Raw genomic sequence first — 18,943 nt, 5'->3', positions numbered from 1 at the left:
GCACCAACAATCACTCCATGGTCAAAGTCACTGAGATCACATGCTCCTGACTTGTATTTGCAGGATTTTATGCACTGCTGCCACATGCTTGGCTCTGGATACTTGCATGAATAAGCAGGTGTAGAGGTGTTCCTAATAAAGTGTTTGGTGAGTGTAAAGAGACAAGGCCACTAACCACAGTCCCAACACAGATTGTCTCATGCCTCATAGCCCAGACCCTAAGTACAAACAGCAGCTACAAGCAAAAGGTAAAGCATTCAGCCAACCTTTCACACCTAAAACAATGAACCTGTTTGGTTCACTTGGTCCAGGCCATGTGAAAAAAATTATACATTGTTGCATTTCAGTTCTGGTATGCTTCATGTTCACATGCATCAAAACAAATCAACAGCTGTAAAAATTAGATTATACTGTCCAGTAATTCACTGAGACAGCTTTGGTGACTGACATGCTGCGGGACCTGGTCCCATGTGCGAAACACTCTATTCTGTTGACTGATAGCAGGTCATGCTGCACTTTGACCAGATGTATTTATGTGTATTCATAAAAACAAAAACAAAAAAAGACATAACTGGTTATAAGCATAATTAGGACTATTGGACAGCAAATGCACCATATATGAATAATGTAAAATAGTAAGGACAGGATGAAAAAGTGGTTACTTGTAAATCAATATTACAGGGACAATTACTGTGGGATTGGTACAACAGATAGTTTAAATTAACTACCATGCTATACAGAGGAGGATACAAGCACAACACTGCTTTTTATTGTTTGACTGATCAAGGAAAATCCCTGTACTTGTACTGATGTGCATATCACTGTTAGATATGCTAAACACTTTACTTTGAGATACATGAAAAAGCAGACTATAAAGTAAAATGCTTTTCTGTTATGAAATAAACAAGGAAATGCAGTACACTGCATTCACAAGCTAGGCTGTCAGCAAATAAAACTCAAAAGGCACTTACTGTGCACCTACAGCTCTCCTCTCACTGATCACTTGAGTTTCCTAGAAATTTTTATCTTCATTAAATGTTGAAGGAATATTTTTAACTGATCCATGATTACTCCTTCTCTGTCTGTTTTCAGGATACTACACCTGTGTCGAAGTAATTTTTACGTTGCGTCGGCAGGTTGGTTTTTATATGATGGGAGTTTATGCCCCAACTCTGCTGATTGTTGTTTTGTCCTGGTTATCATTCTGGATAAACCCTGATGCTTCAGCTGCAAGGGTGCCACTGGGTAAGTACCACAAATACGCATTTTACATGCTGGCTTTGAATCAATTCTCATTTAAGTATACAGTTGTTAGATAATTACAGCATTATTGCTGTAATTATCCTCACCACTATAAACAGCCTAGCTCCCAAGACAGTCTCGTCGTATTATCAACTAGCTTTACCACATGCACCCATTCAGTTATGCACCTTGCATACACAGAAATCCTGTCCTTGACTGTCTTCTAGCTAATATTTTCTAAACTGAAACAGGCTGATGCTCTTTGTTGCATCTCTCTTCTGTCATTTTGTGGTCTGTGATTATTGTTCTATTTGTAATATAAGCATCTACACTGAAAAAAAAATTGGAGTGCCATTTACTTAATAAAAAAAAGAGCTAGGTAACGATTTCCCCACAGAAATTCTTTGTAAGTTTTAATCAAGAAATTGTCAAGAAAGTTTACTTGCCAGAAAAAAATGTTTTATCCAAAATACTCAAGTAAACATGACTTGCAAACATTTAGAGAGACAAAATGACCAGAACAGTAACTTTAAAGCACAACAGCATTGCAACAAAAGCTTCAAAAGGTAGTTACTTACTGCAGCCAAAATAGATAGTCTGGTTAGCATTACCAGGCAAAACATTATTAATCAAAGCTGCCAAAGAAAATGTTCAGAACATTCACAAAAATGCAGAGTGTCCAGTAAAATGCCCTGAAGTGTAACTTAAGTACAACTGCCCTGCAAGATATGTAAGTGCAATCACACAAATAAACCTTGCTTGAGAAATGAGAGGAGAGTAGATTTCAGAAATAAAACCAGAAGCCACGAGACAACATAGACACAAGACAAAAACATAACAGGGTTTCCTGGATATGACAACTCTTTGTTTGAGTTAACCCTGTATCAGTGTACAATCTGGTCAGTGAGGTAACCATTTTTTTCACAGACAAAATTTGAAAAATCAAATGGATGTTAGAAATAGTATTTTTTTTTTTTAATGTTTTCGGAATAATCAAAAACTCTGTTTAAAAAATAGGATTTCTAGTAACCTTCAGGCTTTTTAAAATAACACCACTAGCATGAGTGTTGGAGAAGAGACTAATTTATTTGGTGAAAATAATAAAAATTTTAGCTCTGACTTTTATAGCAATACATGGACAAGCCCCTAAACATATCTGCGGTCTTTTAACCCCATACTCTGTGGGTCGATCACTCAGGTCCTCTAGTCAAAAGCTTCTGTCAGTGACTAAGACACATTACAGAACCAGAGGTGACCTTGCTTTCCAATCTGTTGGTCCTCATTTATGGAACTCTTTAACATTAACCCTGTGTTTGACCGATTCTGTTGACTCTTAAAAAACAGCTGAAGATACTTTTATTTAGACAAGCTTTTAGTTGACTAGGTGGTTTGCTTATGTTATTTTAATGGTTTGTTTTTAAATTTTTTTTGTTGGTTTGGTTTTGCATTATTTTTTAATATGTTATTATTTTAATTGTCCTATTTTATCTCATGGCATTCTGCACTTTTGTTGTAAAGCACTTTGTGATCTTTAAATGAGAAAAGTGCAATATAAATAAAGTTTACTTACTTACTTACAAACACAAAGTTAGCCACGTCATGGGCAAAGTAATTCATTTTAATTTATTTATTTAGAGAGGCATGTGATAATAATGGACTCTTCTTTTGAAAGAAATGTCTCTTAAGTAGGGCTCAGATTATAAGAGAATACCTAACATTTACTCTTATTTTTATGTCTTATTTTTGTAGTTTGACATGTTCTCATAATAGGAGATAGGAGAATAGTGAGCTAGGCCAACAAAAATATTTTTTGTATGTATGAGCCCAACATAGGATGACAGCATTATACAAAGGTCCCTATAACTCTACCTGGCTGAGTGAATCCAGTAGGGGTCTGATTTTCATGCCTGCCACCCCACCCTTTGTACGAAATATCTCCAGGAGTGTGTCTAGGTTTGACAAAAACGGTTTGCTCCAGATGAACTGTTGTTATCCTTCTGAACTCTTCTTTGATTTGAAACAGAAGATGATAAAAACACAGAAACAACATGATCAAGACAACCCAACAATTAATGCATCAGTCCTCACAGTATAGTGTAATACTATTTAGCAGCAACACAAACTACAGCCTTAAAGACCACATGAAATGGCTGAGAGAGTGCTGTTTGACTCTGCATATTTTTTTTGTTATCCAGTGGGGATAAATACGAACATGGGGGCAGGACTTGCCACAGATACTGACTGATGTTTATAGTAATCACAAGAACTGGATTTACCTGAGTTTCTCTGAACAGAACAGGCCATCTCTCCATGAGGTATTGGACTGCTGAGTATTGCTTGACAACTTCTATTCTTCAAATGGTGAAAGACTCCATTTTCTCACCAATGATCTTCTGATTGTGTTTCTTCTTTACTTCGTTCAGCAAATCTACTCTCTCCTCCTCTAAAGTGTCCTTGGTCTCACCAAATGGCAGTGGTGGCAGATAGTTCACTTTGGCTTTCTTTGGCCTTTTGATGCCTTTGGTTAAACCCTCTTCGTTAAACCCTCTTCATTAAAGATTCTTCTTTTCAGTGTGTTAACCTCCAGCTCTGGAATGGCAAGTTAATGACTTCTCAATTTCGCCTGATAATTGTCCATTTTATACTTGATCCTCTGTTGCCATCCACATAAGACATTAAAAGACCCTGGCTTTTAAGGCATGGGTTCTTTTGTGCCAAGGTTTCTACCATAGCAAAAATCTGGAGACCAGTTGGGTATGTTGTATAGCCAAATACTGTCTCTCAAGTATGCTATTTGTCACTCTTGGATTGTTCAGCAGTGTGCCATCTTTTTCCTTGAGCAGAACCTGGCTCATATGGGGGACCCTCCTGCCAATGGCTGGGCTGGGTGAAAGGAGGAAGATAGGACAGCTGGGAATGGAAGAGAGGAGGAGAAGAACATGCAGCATTAATACAAACAGGGTTGGCAATGTAATAATTACAGGACCAAAAAATCATTTGTTTCAGTGTACAAGCTTCTCAGGATGAACCGGGATATATATCTCTACCTCCTTTCTTCCTTGAAACCACAGTAACAGCCTCTTCTGTCTCTGGACAGTTGGGCACCTCATTACCCTGTGGTCCCTCATATTAGTCCAGGCTCTTCTGTGTTCTGGTCCCACAGTTGTGGACTGAAATATACACTGAAATGTGGACAGCAGAGTTTCTGCACATCTTCCACTGCAAAGTGAAAACCACTTTTCAAACTGTACCTCGACAGCCCAGACTCTATTTTCGTGAATCTGGTGGCACCGAGCCAATCGCAGTCAAGCGCTTGTCTTGCTCTTCTTCTTATGGGCTTTGACAGCACATACTTTCAGCTGTTTTGGACAAAAGAGTTATATATATATCTCATACCACAACCTTGTTGATAGCAAATTGCATGGTGACATCATGGTGACATAATGGTGACATACTCAACACACTGTTACTAACCACTTTTGTTTCTCTCTTTTTCTTTCTCTCTATGTACTTTAAATTGACACAAATGTTACTGATTTATTCACTTGGTAACACTGATGTGACGTCTGTATCTTTCTAGGTATTTTATCAGTCCTCTCCCTGTCCAGTGAGAGTATGTCCCTGGCGTCAGAGTTACCAAAGGTTTCATACGTAAAGGCCATTGACATCTGGCTCATAGCCTGTCTACTTTTTGGGTTTTCATCCCTGGTGGAATACGCTGTGGTGCAGGTCAGTTCTTACACACAAACACACACATATGTACTACTGTGCATATACAGCATATCTCTATGCTAGGTTATACTATACCTATTCTAGGTTAAAGCCTCCTTGGCCAGAGAGTTTGGGATTATGGATTATGAGAAAGCCACAGCGGTGCATAATTAAATATGTTAGAGAGATTGAAGATTCTGGATTGTTTTTTTTAAAAAGGGTAAATGTACAAGTAGAAGTTCAAAGAGTGGTGCACTTGAATGGAATAAGAAAGGCCACAAGAAACAGTAGTGAATGCTTAAGTCAAATGCAGATCACATTGGGATAGGCAGTGACAGAGCAGCAGACTACATATGCACATATAGCCGCTTTAACACAGTTTCCCCTCAGGGATTAATAAAGTATCTACCTACCTGCCTACACACTCACCCACCCATTCATTCATCCATCCATTCATCCATTCATCCATCCATCCATCCATTCATCCATCCACCCATTTAATCACATGAAAGGAGATACACAGATGGAGCCTGGAGGTGGTGGTGACAAAACAGAGCCAAAAGGGCTTAAAACTCTGCTTCTGAAACAGGAAAAAAGAAAATGAACTTCATGTAAAGAAACATGAGGCAAGCAACTGTTGTCATTTATACAAGTTTATGCCAAGACAACAGTTTTTGTTTTCCTAACATCTGGAGCCTTTTAAAAAATCATGACATTACTTTTCTTCATATTTCCTGTCAGGGCTCAGTTCTGACAGGATTTTTCTACCATGTCCAGCTGTTGCTGTCGTCCTTGTTCAGTAGAAGATAATAGAATAAGATCATCAGCATAACACAGAGACTTCACCTCAGTATCTAACAGGGAGATGCCAGCATCAGCACACTGATCCACCTGAACAGCAGGTTGATTTATATGCTCTCTCTCTCTCTCTCTCTCTCTCTCCCTCGTTGTCTGTTTCCTTGTCCCTTTCTTTGTAGGTGATGCTGAACAGCCCCAAACTGATTGAGGAGGAGAAAACCAAAATGGCTTCCAAGGAGAAAGCTTTGAAAGAGAAAGAAGGAAAGAAGCCTTCTAATAAAACTAATAACACAGTGAATGGGACTGGTGGAACACCTATACATGTCAACACTCTGCAGGTAACAGCGTGAATGAACATATTTCTGCAAATTACATTATTTGTAATAAGCATCACATTCATCCTCAAAGATGAGATTGTTATTATCAGAGTAAACGACATTTCAAACAATGAGCTTCTTTTGATTAATCTGTAGCTTTGATTTTGAGTTGTGAGGAACAAGAGTAAGAATGATATTGATGCAGGGAAAATGTATTATTATGTACCAAAGTTGCAAGTTGCAATAATTTGATGCTTGGCACTCAGCAAATTGTCTACTAAAGCTTTATTTTCTGTGTATTAGTATGGTAGGAATGCAGCATCATCCTTATAAATAAACACATCACACATCAGTCATTAATAATTAATGCTCCTCTCATAGACTCCATAGGTTATGAACTTAGGACTAGAAAGCTGGACTGAAAAAAAACTGTATTAAAACTGTATTATATACGAAGTGACAATATCAGCTGGCAAATATCAGTCTGTCTCTATCTTCTACCAGGTGGTTGAAACTCGCTGTAAGAAAGTTTGCACCTCCAAGTCAGACCTTCGATCCAATGACTTCAGCATTGTGGGATCTTTACCTCGAGACTTTGAATTGTCCAACTTTGACTGTTATGGTAAACCGGTTGAAGTGACAGGGGCCCACAAGTCCCAAAACAAAGCTAACAAGAAACCCCCACCACCCAAGCCTGTCATACCTGCTGCTGCCAAACGCGTTGACCTCTATGCAAGAGCCCTCTTCCCTTTCTCCTTCCTCTTCTTCAATGTCGTCTACTGGTCGGTCTATCTGTGAGAGAGGGAGGAGGGTGAAAATAAAGTGGTTTGTATCCTGATACATACTGACTATGCTGATATTAAAACTACATTCAAATGACAAATTACAAATTCATATACTGAACTCTATTCTGGTAAAGTCAAGATTTCCAGCATTTCATAGACTGCTGTTTCCTGAGAGTAACTCAATTGGCACAACTATAAAACCTTGGGGCTGTTGGCTTGAGTCCCCTTTAAGTCCGTGCATTAAGTAGGCACTGCATGTGTGTCTGCATCTGATACATGACATTGTGGTTAATGTAAACTAAACCTTGATGTGGCTACTCCAATACCCCTATGCTGTACCTTAGAAATAAATGCTTTTCACTGAGAGTAAGATTATTGTAACACTTTATGTTAAAGGTGTAGAAAATCCAAAATAGAAGAGAAGAAAGTAAATATAAAAAATATACACAAAGATGAATAATGAATGAAAATGAAAAATAAAGTTTCAAAATAATTACAAACACATTGTATCACTTCTGAAAGTTTAATGCTTCCACCATGACATAAACTATTTACTGAGTTTCTGAGATCCTTTTGAAATAGATAATCAAGATATAACAAGATATTTCCCATGTCTCAGTTATGAATAAGAACATAAGCTTCTCATTACATAACAAGATAAAGTGATATAACAATATAGCATGTCAACACAAATGTTAAATTGTATTAAATTGCATTGTAATAACAAAGAAAAAAACATGACAAACATGCTCCTGTGTGAAATACCATATTTCAAACTTTTTATTTTTCCTTTACTCTTTTAGAATTTCATAGTAACATTTTTAACGATTTTGTTTCACAGTGCCTCGTTCTTATGACCTTTCACCCTTGCCCTTTGACTATGCCCCCATCCTCTTAGTATAAGTTCTGGAACTGCTAACAATTCCAAAATAACTCTAACATAGCTTCTGTAAATGCTCTGGTTCTGATTTTTAAAAAAAAAAAGGAAGGTAAAAAGCCATCCCACATTGATAGTTATGGAGTTACAGCTTTCATGTCCTCTGTAGTGGCTCCAGAAGCCATTTTCTCATATGAACCCTGGACAGCAGTTGAGGAGAGAGTGTGTGTGACGGCATGTGCCAACCAAGAGAAAAAGTGCATCACCCATGTTCTTATTTCAGAGCTCTCCGCCTTTTTTGTGGGGATGATCTGGGCTCTTTTTGTTGTCTCTCCCTGAACTCTCTGAATTAAATAAACAAATAGCAATAAAAAGCAAAGGAGCAGTGACATGGTGATGTCAAGCTATTGCTGACACTGAAACAAAACCCACAGGCAGTGCTTTTGAAATGAAGCGCTCCTCAGTGCCCTGCTTCTGACTTCTGCCAGAGAAAAACCTTATATGGACATGGAGCCTAATCTGACAGCAGTCTGAATTTAAGGCATTCTGTGTGCATTTACACCTGCATTTGCATGTATTTTCTTGGTTAAGGTATGATATCCAACTCAGTACTCTGAGTAATCCTAACCCTAATAGCAAGTGAAAATGGGGTGTGAGACTCAACAAAGTGGACTTACTGATTATGCCTAGTAACCCCAAAGGGACTTAATCTGGTGTTGTTTTTAAGGTGCCATTTCACAGAACCTCAACAACACCAAGCGTAAATTCCTCTCAAGCGTCTCAGTGGTGGCTCTGTGGTTCAGAGTTCAGTATGCTTCAGACAAACCAGTTTGCACTACAGTTAACATTGTAATAATGGTGCATGCTTTCAGACAGTCTCTCCTCTCAGGTGTTCAACGGTGTTGCGCTTGGTTTTTCACATGAAAAGTGAAAGAAGTAGTTAATAGTTGGGAGACTGATGCAGGAGAACTTGAGAGACAAGTTCCAATCCTGCCTACTTTCACACGTAAAAGTAAAGTGGGTGTCCATCAAAGTTGCGGTGTCAGCTCCCTGTTCAGGGAACTTTCACAAACAAACTTTTTTTGTGGTGCAAGAGCAAGGTGTACTAACAAAAGGAGGTTTTGTGATGTGTTATACCGAATTCTCAGAGACAAGAAAAAAGTAGAAACATATGGACAAAAAGTTTATTCAGTCTGTCAGTCAAAACAATTAAGACTGGGTCTTAATTTTAATTGTAATTAATTGTAATTAAGACCTGATCCCTAGACAGCTATTTATTGTAGCATTTATTTATTTAATTACTTATATCATAACTATATTATTTATTTAGCTGGCATGTGTATTTATACCAATTTGAAATAGCAATTCATGGTTTTCAGACTGCAGGATACTTCTATTGTTTGAACATCAACACACAAACTGAAGACAGACATGAATCGTTTTCCCTCAGTCAGCGACAGTGATAAATATAGCCAGTAGCTACAATCTCTCTCTCGGTACCTGGGTAATGGCTGCCACTGCCAAAGGACTCAGTGAGTGAAGTCTGTGTCGCCCCAGCAGCACCTTTCTTCTCCTCATCTTCAGATCGCCGCCTCATAACCTTATCATGTTTTGTATTGTGTTTAAATCTAGGATGTTTAACAAGGTTTGTGGTGTTGCCACAGTACCTTGCAGTTGTCCCACATTTTGAATTTGATCATATTTGAACTAGATCTTGTCACAGTGGTTAATTTCTAATGTGTCCCTGTTGATGGTAAATTTCACCTTTTCCCCAAATTGCTGAGTTTAAAACTTGATCTTTTGATATGGGAATGAAAGCTAGAACAGAAACATTTGGGATCACAATTATTGTTTATTCAGTATTGATTTGGACACCATCTACTGATCATGGGAACTCTCAACAAAGTCATCTGAGTGATTGATTTGTAAGAACTTAGGGTAGCCATGGTAACACAAAGGTGCATAACCACTTGAGTTTTTATCCTATTGTTCTGTTCTGAGAAGCACCTTCAGGTGATGAGCACCTTCTGGTGTTTGCCAGACATAGTGTTTGGAGCTCTGGCCAAAGGCTTCAGTTTTTGTCTCGCTGGACCACAGAGTCTTTTTCCTCATGCTCTCAGAGTCCTTTAAATGCCATTTGGCAAACTCCATTTACCTTTTACACAAAGTGGTTTCTGTCTAGCCACTCTACCATAAGGCCTGACTGATTGTGCCTCTGAGATGGCTGTCATTACAACAGATTCACCATCTTTGCAGAGGACATCTGAAGCTCTGTTAGAGTGATTGTTGGGTTCTTGGTCAGCTTCCTAACCAAGGCTCTTCTCTGGTCTCTCATTTCCCTCACTTTTTAGCGAGGAATTGCTAAAATACACAGAGCACAGCACAAGCAAGACACAAGCTCCAGAAATACCGTGGAAACATCTGCATCACTTAGGACATTGTAGTCTTCACAGTTCACAATCAGTAGATGGACTTCAGAGTAGTGACAAGCATGAATTCATGCTAAAATCACTGCTTTGCTTTTCTACAACAAAGGAATTGCACCAGAGTCCACTTGAAAATGGACAAGGACTCCACTTCAGAGGGTCCATACCAGAGTTTGACAGCTTTTACACCATCCTCAATGAACTGGACCCAGCAGATTATGTGTGAAAGCAACCCAAGACTGACATGAAAATGTTCCAGCCTACAATGATGACTCTGGTAGTACACTAACTGTTAACAGCAATAATAATAATAAATTAACCATTTGTGGTAAAATCTAATTTTATTCATATAGCACCAAATCATAACAGAAGTTATCTCAGGGCTCTTTTCATATAGAGCAGGTTTAGACTGTACTCTTTATAATATTATCTACAGAAATCTACATTTCCCCCATGAGCAGCACTTAGAGACAGTGGAGAAGAAAAAGTCCCTTTAACAAGTAGAAACCTGTCGCAGCCAGTTGAGTTGAGAGAGAAAGAGAGAGAGATGGAACAACAGCAACAGCAGGAAAGAAGAGAGACAAGAAAGAAAAAAACTACAGGAAAGAGAGGAATCTTAGTTGGCTACTTGTATGAATGGGACATGAATGAGAACAAATGGGGAGGGAGAAGAGAAGAGAGGAACTTGGTGCATCATGGAAAGTCCCCTGGCAATCAAGGCCAATAGCAGCTTAACTAGGGGATGGTTCAAGGAAAGCCTACTCTTAAACATGGAGAGGGTGCCTGAGAGCTGAAGGATCTGCCACATGTTGTTCTTTTGGAGACTCAAGTAACCACAAGTAAGACTGGGCTCTGGGAGTGAAGTGTTCTAATGCGGTAATAGGATACTATGAGTTCCTTAAGATATAATGGTGCCTGACTATTGAGGGCTTTGTAGGTGAGAACGCCCTTTTCTTGTAGATAACCCTGAGATTCCTTACAGTGGTATTGGAGGCCTGGGGAATGTCATCTAGAGTAACTATATCATTAGTTAATGTGTTTCTAAGGTCTTTGGGTTACTTACAATGACTTTGGTTTTGTCTGAGTTTAATAGCAGAATATTAATGATCATCCAGGTCTTTATGTTCTTAAGGCATGTTTGAAGTTTAGCTAACTGATTGGTTGCCTCTGGAGTGTTCCCTAAAAAGGGAACATATATATAAGGTGAATAGAATTTGTCCAAGCACAGAACCTTGTGGAACTCCAGCATTTGCTGTTAACATGTACAAACAAATTGATCTGATAAGTAGGACCTAAACCAGCTTAGTGTGGTTCCTTTGATGCCAGTTAAGTGTTCCAATCTCTGCAATAGGAGGTGGTGGTCAATGGTGTCAAATGTAGCACTAACATTTAACAAAACAAGCACAGAGACAAGCCCTTTGTTTGATGTAGTTAGTGGGTCATTTGTAACTTTCACTAATGCCGTCTCTGTGCTATGAATCACTCTAAATCCAGACTGAAAATCCTCAAATGAATTGTTGTTCTGTAGAAAGTCACACAGCTGATTGGAGACTGGTTTCTCAAGAATCTTAGACAGAAATGGAGGATTACATATAGGTCTGTAGTTGGATAATGACCTGAATCAAGAGTTGACTTTTTAAGAAGACGTTTAATTACAGCTACTTCAAAGGACTGTTGTACATAGACTGTTAACAAGGAGGAATTTGTCATATGTAGTAGTAAAGTGCTTAGCACAGCTAAGCACTTTACTGTAAGTTTTTATGTACAGTGGTTAATTAGCCACTGTAATGATGAAAGAGGCGAAAGTAACAGAGTAGTGATGGAGCAGCGAAGCACGTTACCTGTAACAGAATATGCTTATTACCACAGCACATCAGCACATCAGCCACGATAAGACAGCTTCTTGAATTTTTCTTTTTAGTATTAGGATTCCACATTCATAAGAAAAAACAAAAACTAAACAAAAAACTGTCTATTTTAGTCTCATACCAAAAATAAATAAATAAATAAACATGGGGTTTGGAGATGACCCAGTTAGATTTAAGAAAAATACACACATTCTGTTACTGTTAAATCCTGCTTTTGTGTTATGAGATTGAAATAATTAATGAAGGTGTCCACACTGTGTCTGTGAAGCATAAAGTATAAGCCATCTTTCCGGGAGGCCATACTGTGAGCCTTTGCTTTCCAGTTGGTCTGAGTAGCAGGAAACACAAGTGACTTCACGAGTTGACTTTGGTCTTTTATCATTTCTTTATTCTTGTTATTTTTATTATCATTAAAGGTATGAGAAGTCACTTGTCTTTCCTCCTGCTCAGACCAGCTGGACAGCAGAGGCTCCCCTCCTTCCTTAGTGCTGGAGTCTGATGATTCAGTTGTGGCACCTCTTCCTGGAAGTTGAGGCAGCTCCAGAGTTTGAGGCAACTGCAGAGGCTGCGGTGGCTGCAGGGTATAAAATTGATCTGCTGTAGTTGTATTGTGGCACATGTTAGTTGCCATCTTCTCAGATAAGTGGACTTTCTTTGCCTGGAAATACTGTTGAATGGAGTGGCGTGGGTTTCCAAATGTCACAGATGTGACAAAGGTGGAACATTTTTGACAAAGTGGGCTGTCCAAATGGGAATCCTGAGCAGCACATTCAAAAGAATGCAAACTATATCAAACTATCTGGGAATGACTAAAAATTGACCACACTTCAGTCAAAACCCTCATACTTATGGAGACAACAAAACCCCCAGAGGACTAGTTGCCAGTCTTGGCAGAGTTGACTTCAATCACTTCATGTTTGTCAGAACTCCAGGGCTGTGTCCACAAATGCTGGTGATGAATGTGACCGTAAAAACAGTAAGAGAAATGCTGGGTGTTGTCATCCTTCATTTTGTCTGAGAGGAGGACATGGTAAAAGAAAGAACACAAATATTGTTTCAGCGCCTTGGAGAGTGACACACACAACGCACAGAGGCTCAACTATCCATTATACACACTTACCCAGCAGCTGTGGAATCTTTGCCATGGCCAAACTGTCTGCACCTCTTGAGTCTCTCTCTGAGTCTCTCATTTTGGTTGCCTTCACCTTTAATTGATGAAGCACAGCCTTTTTTCTGATGTGGGCCAGGGCTGCCCTCACAGCCCCCATCACCCCAGTTAGCTGGGTCTGGGAGAGGCAACATAGGCTTAGCGGGGTCTCCATCATGTGCTTGAGGAACTGGTACACATTTAGTAGATGTTAGCTGTTGTGATTGTCTTGCCCATCAGTACCAGGTGGTCTACCCATCTCCAAAAGCATAAGGTCAGTCTTCACAGCCTTGTGTCACCACTGCTTAGTAACAAATGATATTTGGAAAGCCACAATTCAGGGGTCCCCTGCTCCCCTGTTGTGAATTTATGAATAACATCTTCCTTTTGTTTTTTTGTCAGAGTCAGCCTGGAATCTCCCTCCTCCTCCTAGCCACAACCACTGCCACAGGATTCTCTCAGCCCTTTTCTGACAGTGCACATTATGATCATTATGAACACAGGCCCAGGGCTACCCAGCTTCACTCACTGATCCAGCTGACTTGGACAGGTGGTGGAACTTCTTCTTCAGCTGCTTGTACCTTCTATATACAGTAGAAAGCTCCTTCTCCAGCTTCTTGTTGTGTACCTTCAGTTTGCAGCGAATACAATCTGGGGCCGCCTTCTCCTTGTCACGACTTTGGAGGGCAAGGACTAGGACCCAAATGCACCACCCACAGATATAGTCCAACTAATATTTATTTATTCAAACAAAGTAACAAACAGAAAATCACTCACGGAGGAGGAGGAAGACAAACTAACTGGACAAAGTAACAAACAAAAGATCACCCATAAAGGGGAAAAAGGCACTAAAACAAAAGTTACAAAACGTGAACACAAAATCACTCTTAACAAGGAGAACAAGAAACAAAACCTAACAAGAAGCAAATTGACAAATTAATACAAAACCTGACTGGGGATATCATGACGAGAGGCAAGACGAGAACGAGACGTGGCAACGGCAAGAGACAGAAGCATGAGACAAAACGTATGACGATGGCTTGGGACAAAACAGACAAAAAACGAACTGACACTGGACAAGGGGAAACGCAGACTATATATACACACACAGGTAAGGGGAACAGGTGGAACCAATTAGGGCGGGGAAAACAATTACAAACGCGGGAAACAAGACAAAGACAGGAAGTAAAACAAGACCAGATACACAAGGGCACTGAATTCTAAATAAAACAGGAACCCACAAGACAATATAGACACCAGACATAACATAATCTACAGACTAAGACAGTAAGTAAAACGAGACATGATACAGAAAACTAAACTTTCCAAAATAAAACTAAACTGAAAATGTCCAAAAGTCCATAAAAGAGATCCAAACACAGCCCCCTTAGGGGCTAGACATGACACTCCTCCTCTGGTTATTTGGGCATGTGCGCCTCATCCTCCTCCTCTTCTCCCTCCAAGTCTAGGACGGCAGCCATCGGTGGCTTTGTTGCCCTCAGTGTTGCCAGGACAGCTAATGGTTTTGTTCTCGTTATGCCATCCATGTAGCTCTCTGCCTCCTCTTTGATCATCTCAAGGTAGCCCTCTGTTAGGTGTCTGTCCAGTCTTTGACATTTGTACAAACTGGCCAAGATTGGACAGGCAGCATCCCTGACATTAACCCTCCTGGTGGCTAGGTTGATTTGATGACATGCTGTACAGAGTATGTGTAGAACAAAACAGATCCTGGTGTTGTTAATATGACATTACAGTAATGAACATGATTTCAAATTATTCTGATAAGAAATGAAAGTGAATTGGTTTTTTTTATTTGTATTTATTTTCTTTTTGCTGTCCGTTGCGGTGCTGCTGAAATACTGATAACTTTCTTTAAGGCTGGAAATCACACACACACACACGTTTATATATATTTTTTTCAATTTAAAATTTAAAGAAAGTAAATTCAGTGCTTTTAACAACAAACATGGAGTTAATGTTGCTTTTTTACCAAAGCTTAAATAAATCAGTCATCTGCCCTCTCACTGAATGTTGATAAATACAATTCCATAGCTTTTTGCCCTTTCTATTCAGAAGTTACTGTTTATGCCCTGTGCTAGTTTCTGAGTTTGGTGCTCCTGTGCACAGACACAGAACCCTCAGTATCCCAGGAACAGGTGTAGAAAATTTGACCAAACATAGTGATCACAAGAAGGAGTGTATTAAACAGTGGTCATTTGGAAAGTCATTGAGTCTGGACTGTGAGACTTTTAGAACTAGAAGACTCAAAGTGCTGTTCCATTCTGTGGAGTTTGGTTATAATCACAGTTAAAAGACTAGAATATAAAGAGATTAAAGATAAATTCTTTACATTTTAGATTTTCCTATTATATCTTCATATAATAGCATCAGGCTCAATAAGTAGGTGTTTGTATTTAGACAGACATTATCAGGAAGCTATATCCCCATCATTCATCTGAAATACTGCAGTGCATTTTTAATTTTTATGTTATTTTCACAAGCATGTCTACACAAGCTTACAGAAACCCTGAGGGGCAAGTCATTTTTATTTATTCTAAAACTATTCATGTTTTCTTCCAGGTAATTTCTAATTTCTCTATGCACTCTTTTGGCTAGTAATGTATTTTAATCGGCTTCTCCGGAGACTTTAAGAATAAGAATAAGAATAAGAATAAGAATAAGAATAAGAAATCCTTTATTAGTCCCTCAGTGGGGAAATTGCATTCAGCAACAGCAAGATTACAGTCCAGTAAGTGAAAGTAAAATATAAGTAAGACCAATATGGCCAAAACAAGATACTAAGCTAAGAGAACTAAGAGAAAATATAAGTAAGACCAATATGGCCAAAGCAAGATACTAAACTAAGAGAACAGCTGCTGTAAAAAATAAAATATAGGATTAGGAGGTCAGGTGAGAAAGTATAAAGAGCAACAAATCCCGTAAAATAAACAGGTTGTACTGAATGAACAGGTCAAAATAAAATAAAGTAAAATAAAATAAAATAAAATAAAATATGTATCTGTGCCAGAAAGAACTTGAGTTGAAATCCAGATCCTGGTCACTGCTATGATTGGAGTCTTTAGTGTCATTCACTTGCAAATGGCACTTTTTACTTCATGTCACAACTGTAGTACTGTCTCACCTCTCAACCTGTCACATGCCTCCTGTCTGTCGTAAGCTAGCAAGCTTAACAACTGCTGCATATTTAGTCATTTAACAGATAATAGCAGCAGATAATACCAGGTGGTTAATTCAGAGTAACTGCTTTCTGTGAAGAGCGAAATGACAGATCCCAGTCCTCCAATTTTATGTTGCATAACCCAGTGGACAGACTCATATCTGACTAATAGTTTGAACAGATGCAACTGGGGGAGTTTCATCTTCATCCAAGCGGTGTAAATAAAACATGTCTAAAAAAAATTGAGACTGCACCATAAATAATTTGAGTGTTGAAAGCCTTGCCAATGCTGGAGTCCTACAACCAAATTCACACTTGGGGATGGTGAATCTTTATTTAAAAGGGATAAAAATATATCATTAGAACTGCTCCATGATAATCCCAAAGGACCATGGCCTAAACTAGCATTCAGGATATTAGAAATATCCATCAACTACCCATAATTATCACCTTACACCTTTCCCTTTTGCTGCTTCCTTAAATAGTACACATCTAATATCAGTGTGACCTACAGTGAAAAGATTGAGTGTTGTATTGAAAAGATGCTAGTCATAGAGGCAGAGTTCAACAGAAGAATAAACTAGACTGTAAAAAAAAAGCCTTGTGCTTTGTAACATTGAGTTATATTAATAAAATTTGAGAATATTCACATAGACAAAAATAACATTGGTTAAGAGATTGGAAGCTGGAGTTCTGACTGGAATTCTAATAAGCTCTTGTAGGAAGAGCTTCAGCGTAACTTCAAAGAAAAGTGCTATAGACTCACTGTATTCATTTAATATTAATTTTCCTTGCAATTAATTGTGAAGAGGGGGACATGTTTATATAGTCATTTCTAGTGCATGTGACTTCATATTGATGTCAATGATTGAGTCACAGCATATTGTTATTATTACTATTATTATTATTATTTGAGGTAGTAGTAGTAGTAGTAGTAGTTGTAGTAGTATTCAAGAGATAAAACTATTTGTGGGTGGTGCTCTCCTGTAAATAAGTGAGTTCTTTCTGTGGTACAGCAGGATGCTTTGTGATTGGCTGCAGCTGTGTCTCAGCTGTCCCAGATGAGTGTGGCTGTCGCTGTCCGAAGTGCTAAACTGACATCAACAGACCTGATAGCTGCTATCTCTGTCCATGGTGCTGAGCTTGTGCTGCTGCTGCTGAGCTCTGTGGAGAGGCGATGAGGCTGAATCCTGACAGGAGGCTTTTGTCCACAAGTCACACCGGCCCTGTTCAAACCTGGAATTAACGTGCATCTCTGGTGATCCGATCACAAGCAGTCAGCTGTGACATGTACAGGTGTGAATGCACCCAAGACACATTGAGGATGCATCTGAAATCCAATTGCTCTGAGGTGATCTGGGTAGCAAATGGGCACATTCTTTGTGTGAATGCTGGGCCACACTTAAGGCCTATGTACTAATTCGTAAACAAATTGATTGATTTTTGACAATTTTTGTGAGATGTTGGAGAATTTTGGAAATATGTTAATGCTCAATAAGCTCTGTAAAAGCCGTTTGTATTTGGTGTTCCACACAACTCCAGAAATTAAATCCTTACTATTAGAAACATGACGGCTAGAATATGCTCTACATATTCTGAGCCTATTATCGCTTTTTTTTCTATCTGTGTTTTTCTGACCAATTGGTGCCAGAGTAAAGATCCAGTGGGCTTCCATGTTTAGCAGATGTTTAACCAAATGTCCTTCCCTCAGGTTGGGTGTAACCCTCTTCATACAGATGAACCATAAGAGATGCAGCTGATTCCTTTTTTTTTTTTTTCCAAACTATCCATGTTCCCATGCCTTATGTTCAGCCAGAAAAGAACAGAATCATCTACATTAAGATGAATTTAAGAGTAAAAATGAATGGAAAACAGAATGAAAATGAATCCTTTTAGCTTTCATCCATATAGTGGTGTAAGTGATTTTTTTTCCCTTGGAAAGGAAGAAACATTGTGAATGTAGCTTAAATATTTTCCTAACACTTGGCTCACTGAAAATAGACTACCTATATAGTGCCACTAATACTGTTTAGTATAGGCTAACCTTGTGTGGACATACACTGACGATTCTGGAAAGCTTTCTCATCCTCACAGAAAAACTGGATTTAAGGGGGTTCTGTTTGTGCACACGTCTTCGTATTTTATTAATCAGTGAATCATGTCACTGTGCACCCCAGGAGAGAAAAGATCTAGTGATATCAGGTCATGTGAATCGTTATATACAAGATAAGATAGAATGGTGTGAGCTAATCCTGCAGTGTGCATCTGCTATGCCAGCGTTCATGTTCTCTGTATGAACTATCAGGTTCCTACAGCCTCATATTGGTCTCATAAACGCTGCTTTATGTTTAGCTGTCGGCTGCTCTCGGTTCCTTCTCGTGCCTCATCGGTATTCCTAGGCAATCCTCGGCGCGCGCCCCCAGTCCAGCAGCAGCAACGGCACGCGCATCTCAAGAGAGAGGATCCGCAGAGCTCGAGACGCTTCTGAGCGGACCTGGAATGACGCCATGAACTCGCATCGTGTGTGATGGAGGTGATGTTTCGGTAGGAACCGCTACCGTGGGCTGCTGCGGCGTCGTGTGAGGAGCATCAAC

General features: G+C 39.2%; 1 protein-coding gene across 1 annotated transcript in view; it reads left to right on the top strand.

Annotated features, from left to right (window-relative positions):
* Positions 1 to 7,134, top strand: part of LOC121180854 (glycine receptor subunit beta-like) — a 45,631-nt gene extending 38,497 nt beyond the window's left edge. The window contains exons 9-12 of the mRNA XM_041036522.1: positions 1,093 to 1,245; positions 4,823 to 4,971; positions 5,931 to 6,089; positions 6,573 to 7,134. Coding sequence (XP_040892456.1) covers positions 1,093 to 1,245; positions 4,823 to 4,971; positions 5,931 to 6,089; positions 6,573 to 6,866 — 755 coding nt within the window. The 3' untranslated portion in view covers positions 6,867 to 7,134. The remainder of the gene's footprint in view (positions 1 to 1,092; positions 1,246 to 4,822; positions 4,972 to 5,930; positions 6,090 to 6,572) is intronic.
* The last annotated feature ends 11,809 nt before the right edge of the window (positions 7,135 to 18,943 follow it).

Source organism: Toxotes jaculatrix, chromosome 4 (genome assembly GCF_017976425.1).
Source record: "Toxotes jaculatrix isolate fToxJac2 chromosome 4, fToxJac2.pri, whole genome shotgun sequence".
Lineage (NCBI taxonomy): Eukaryota > Metazoa > Chordata > Actinopteri > Toxotidae > Toxotes > Toxotes jaculatrix.
Note: the sequence above shows the minus strand (reverse complement) of the source record. Positions and strands in the feature narration are given on the sequence as shown.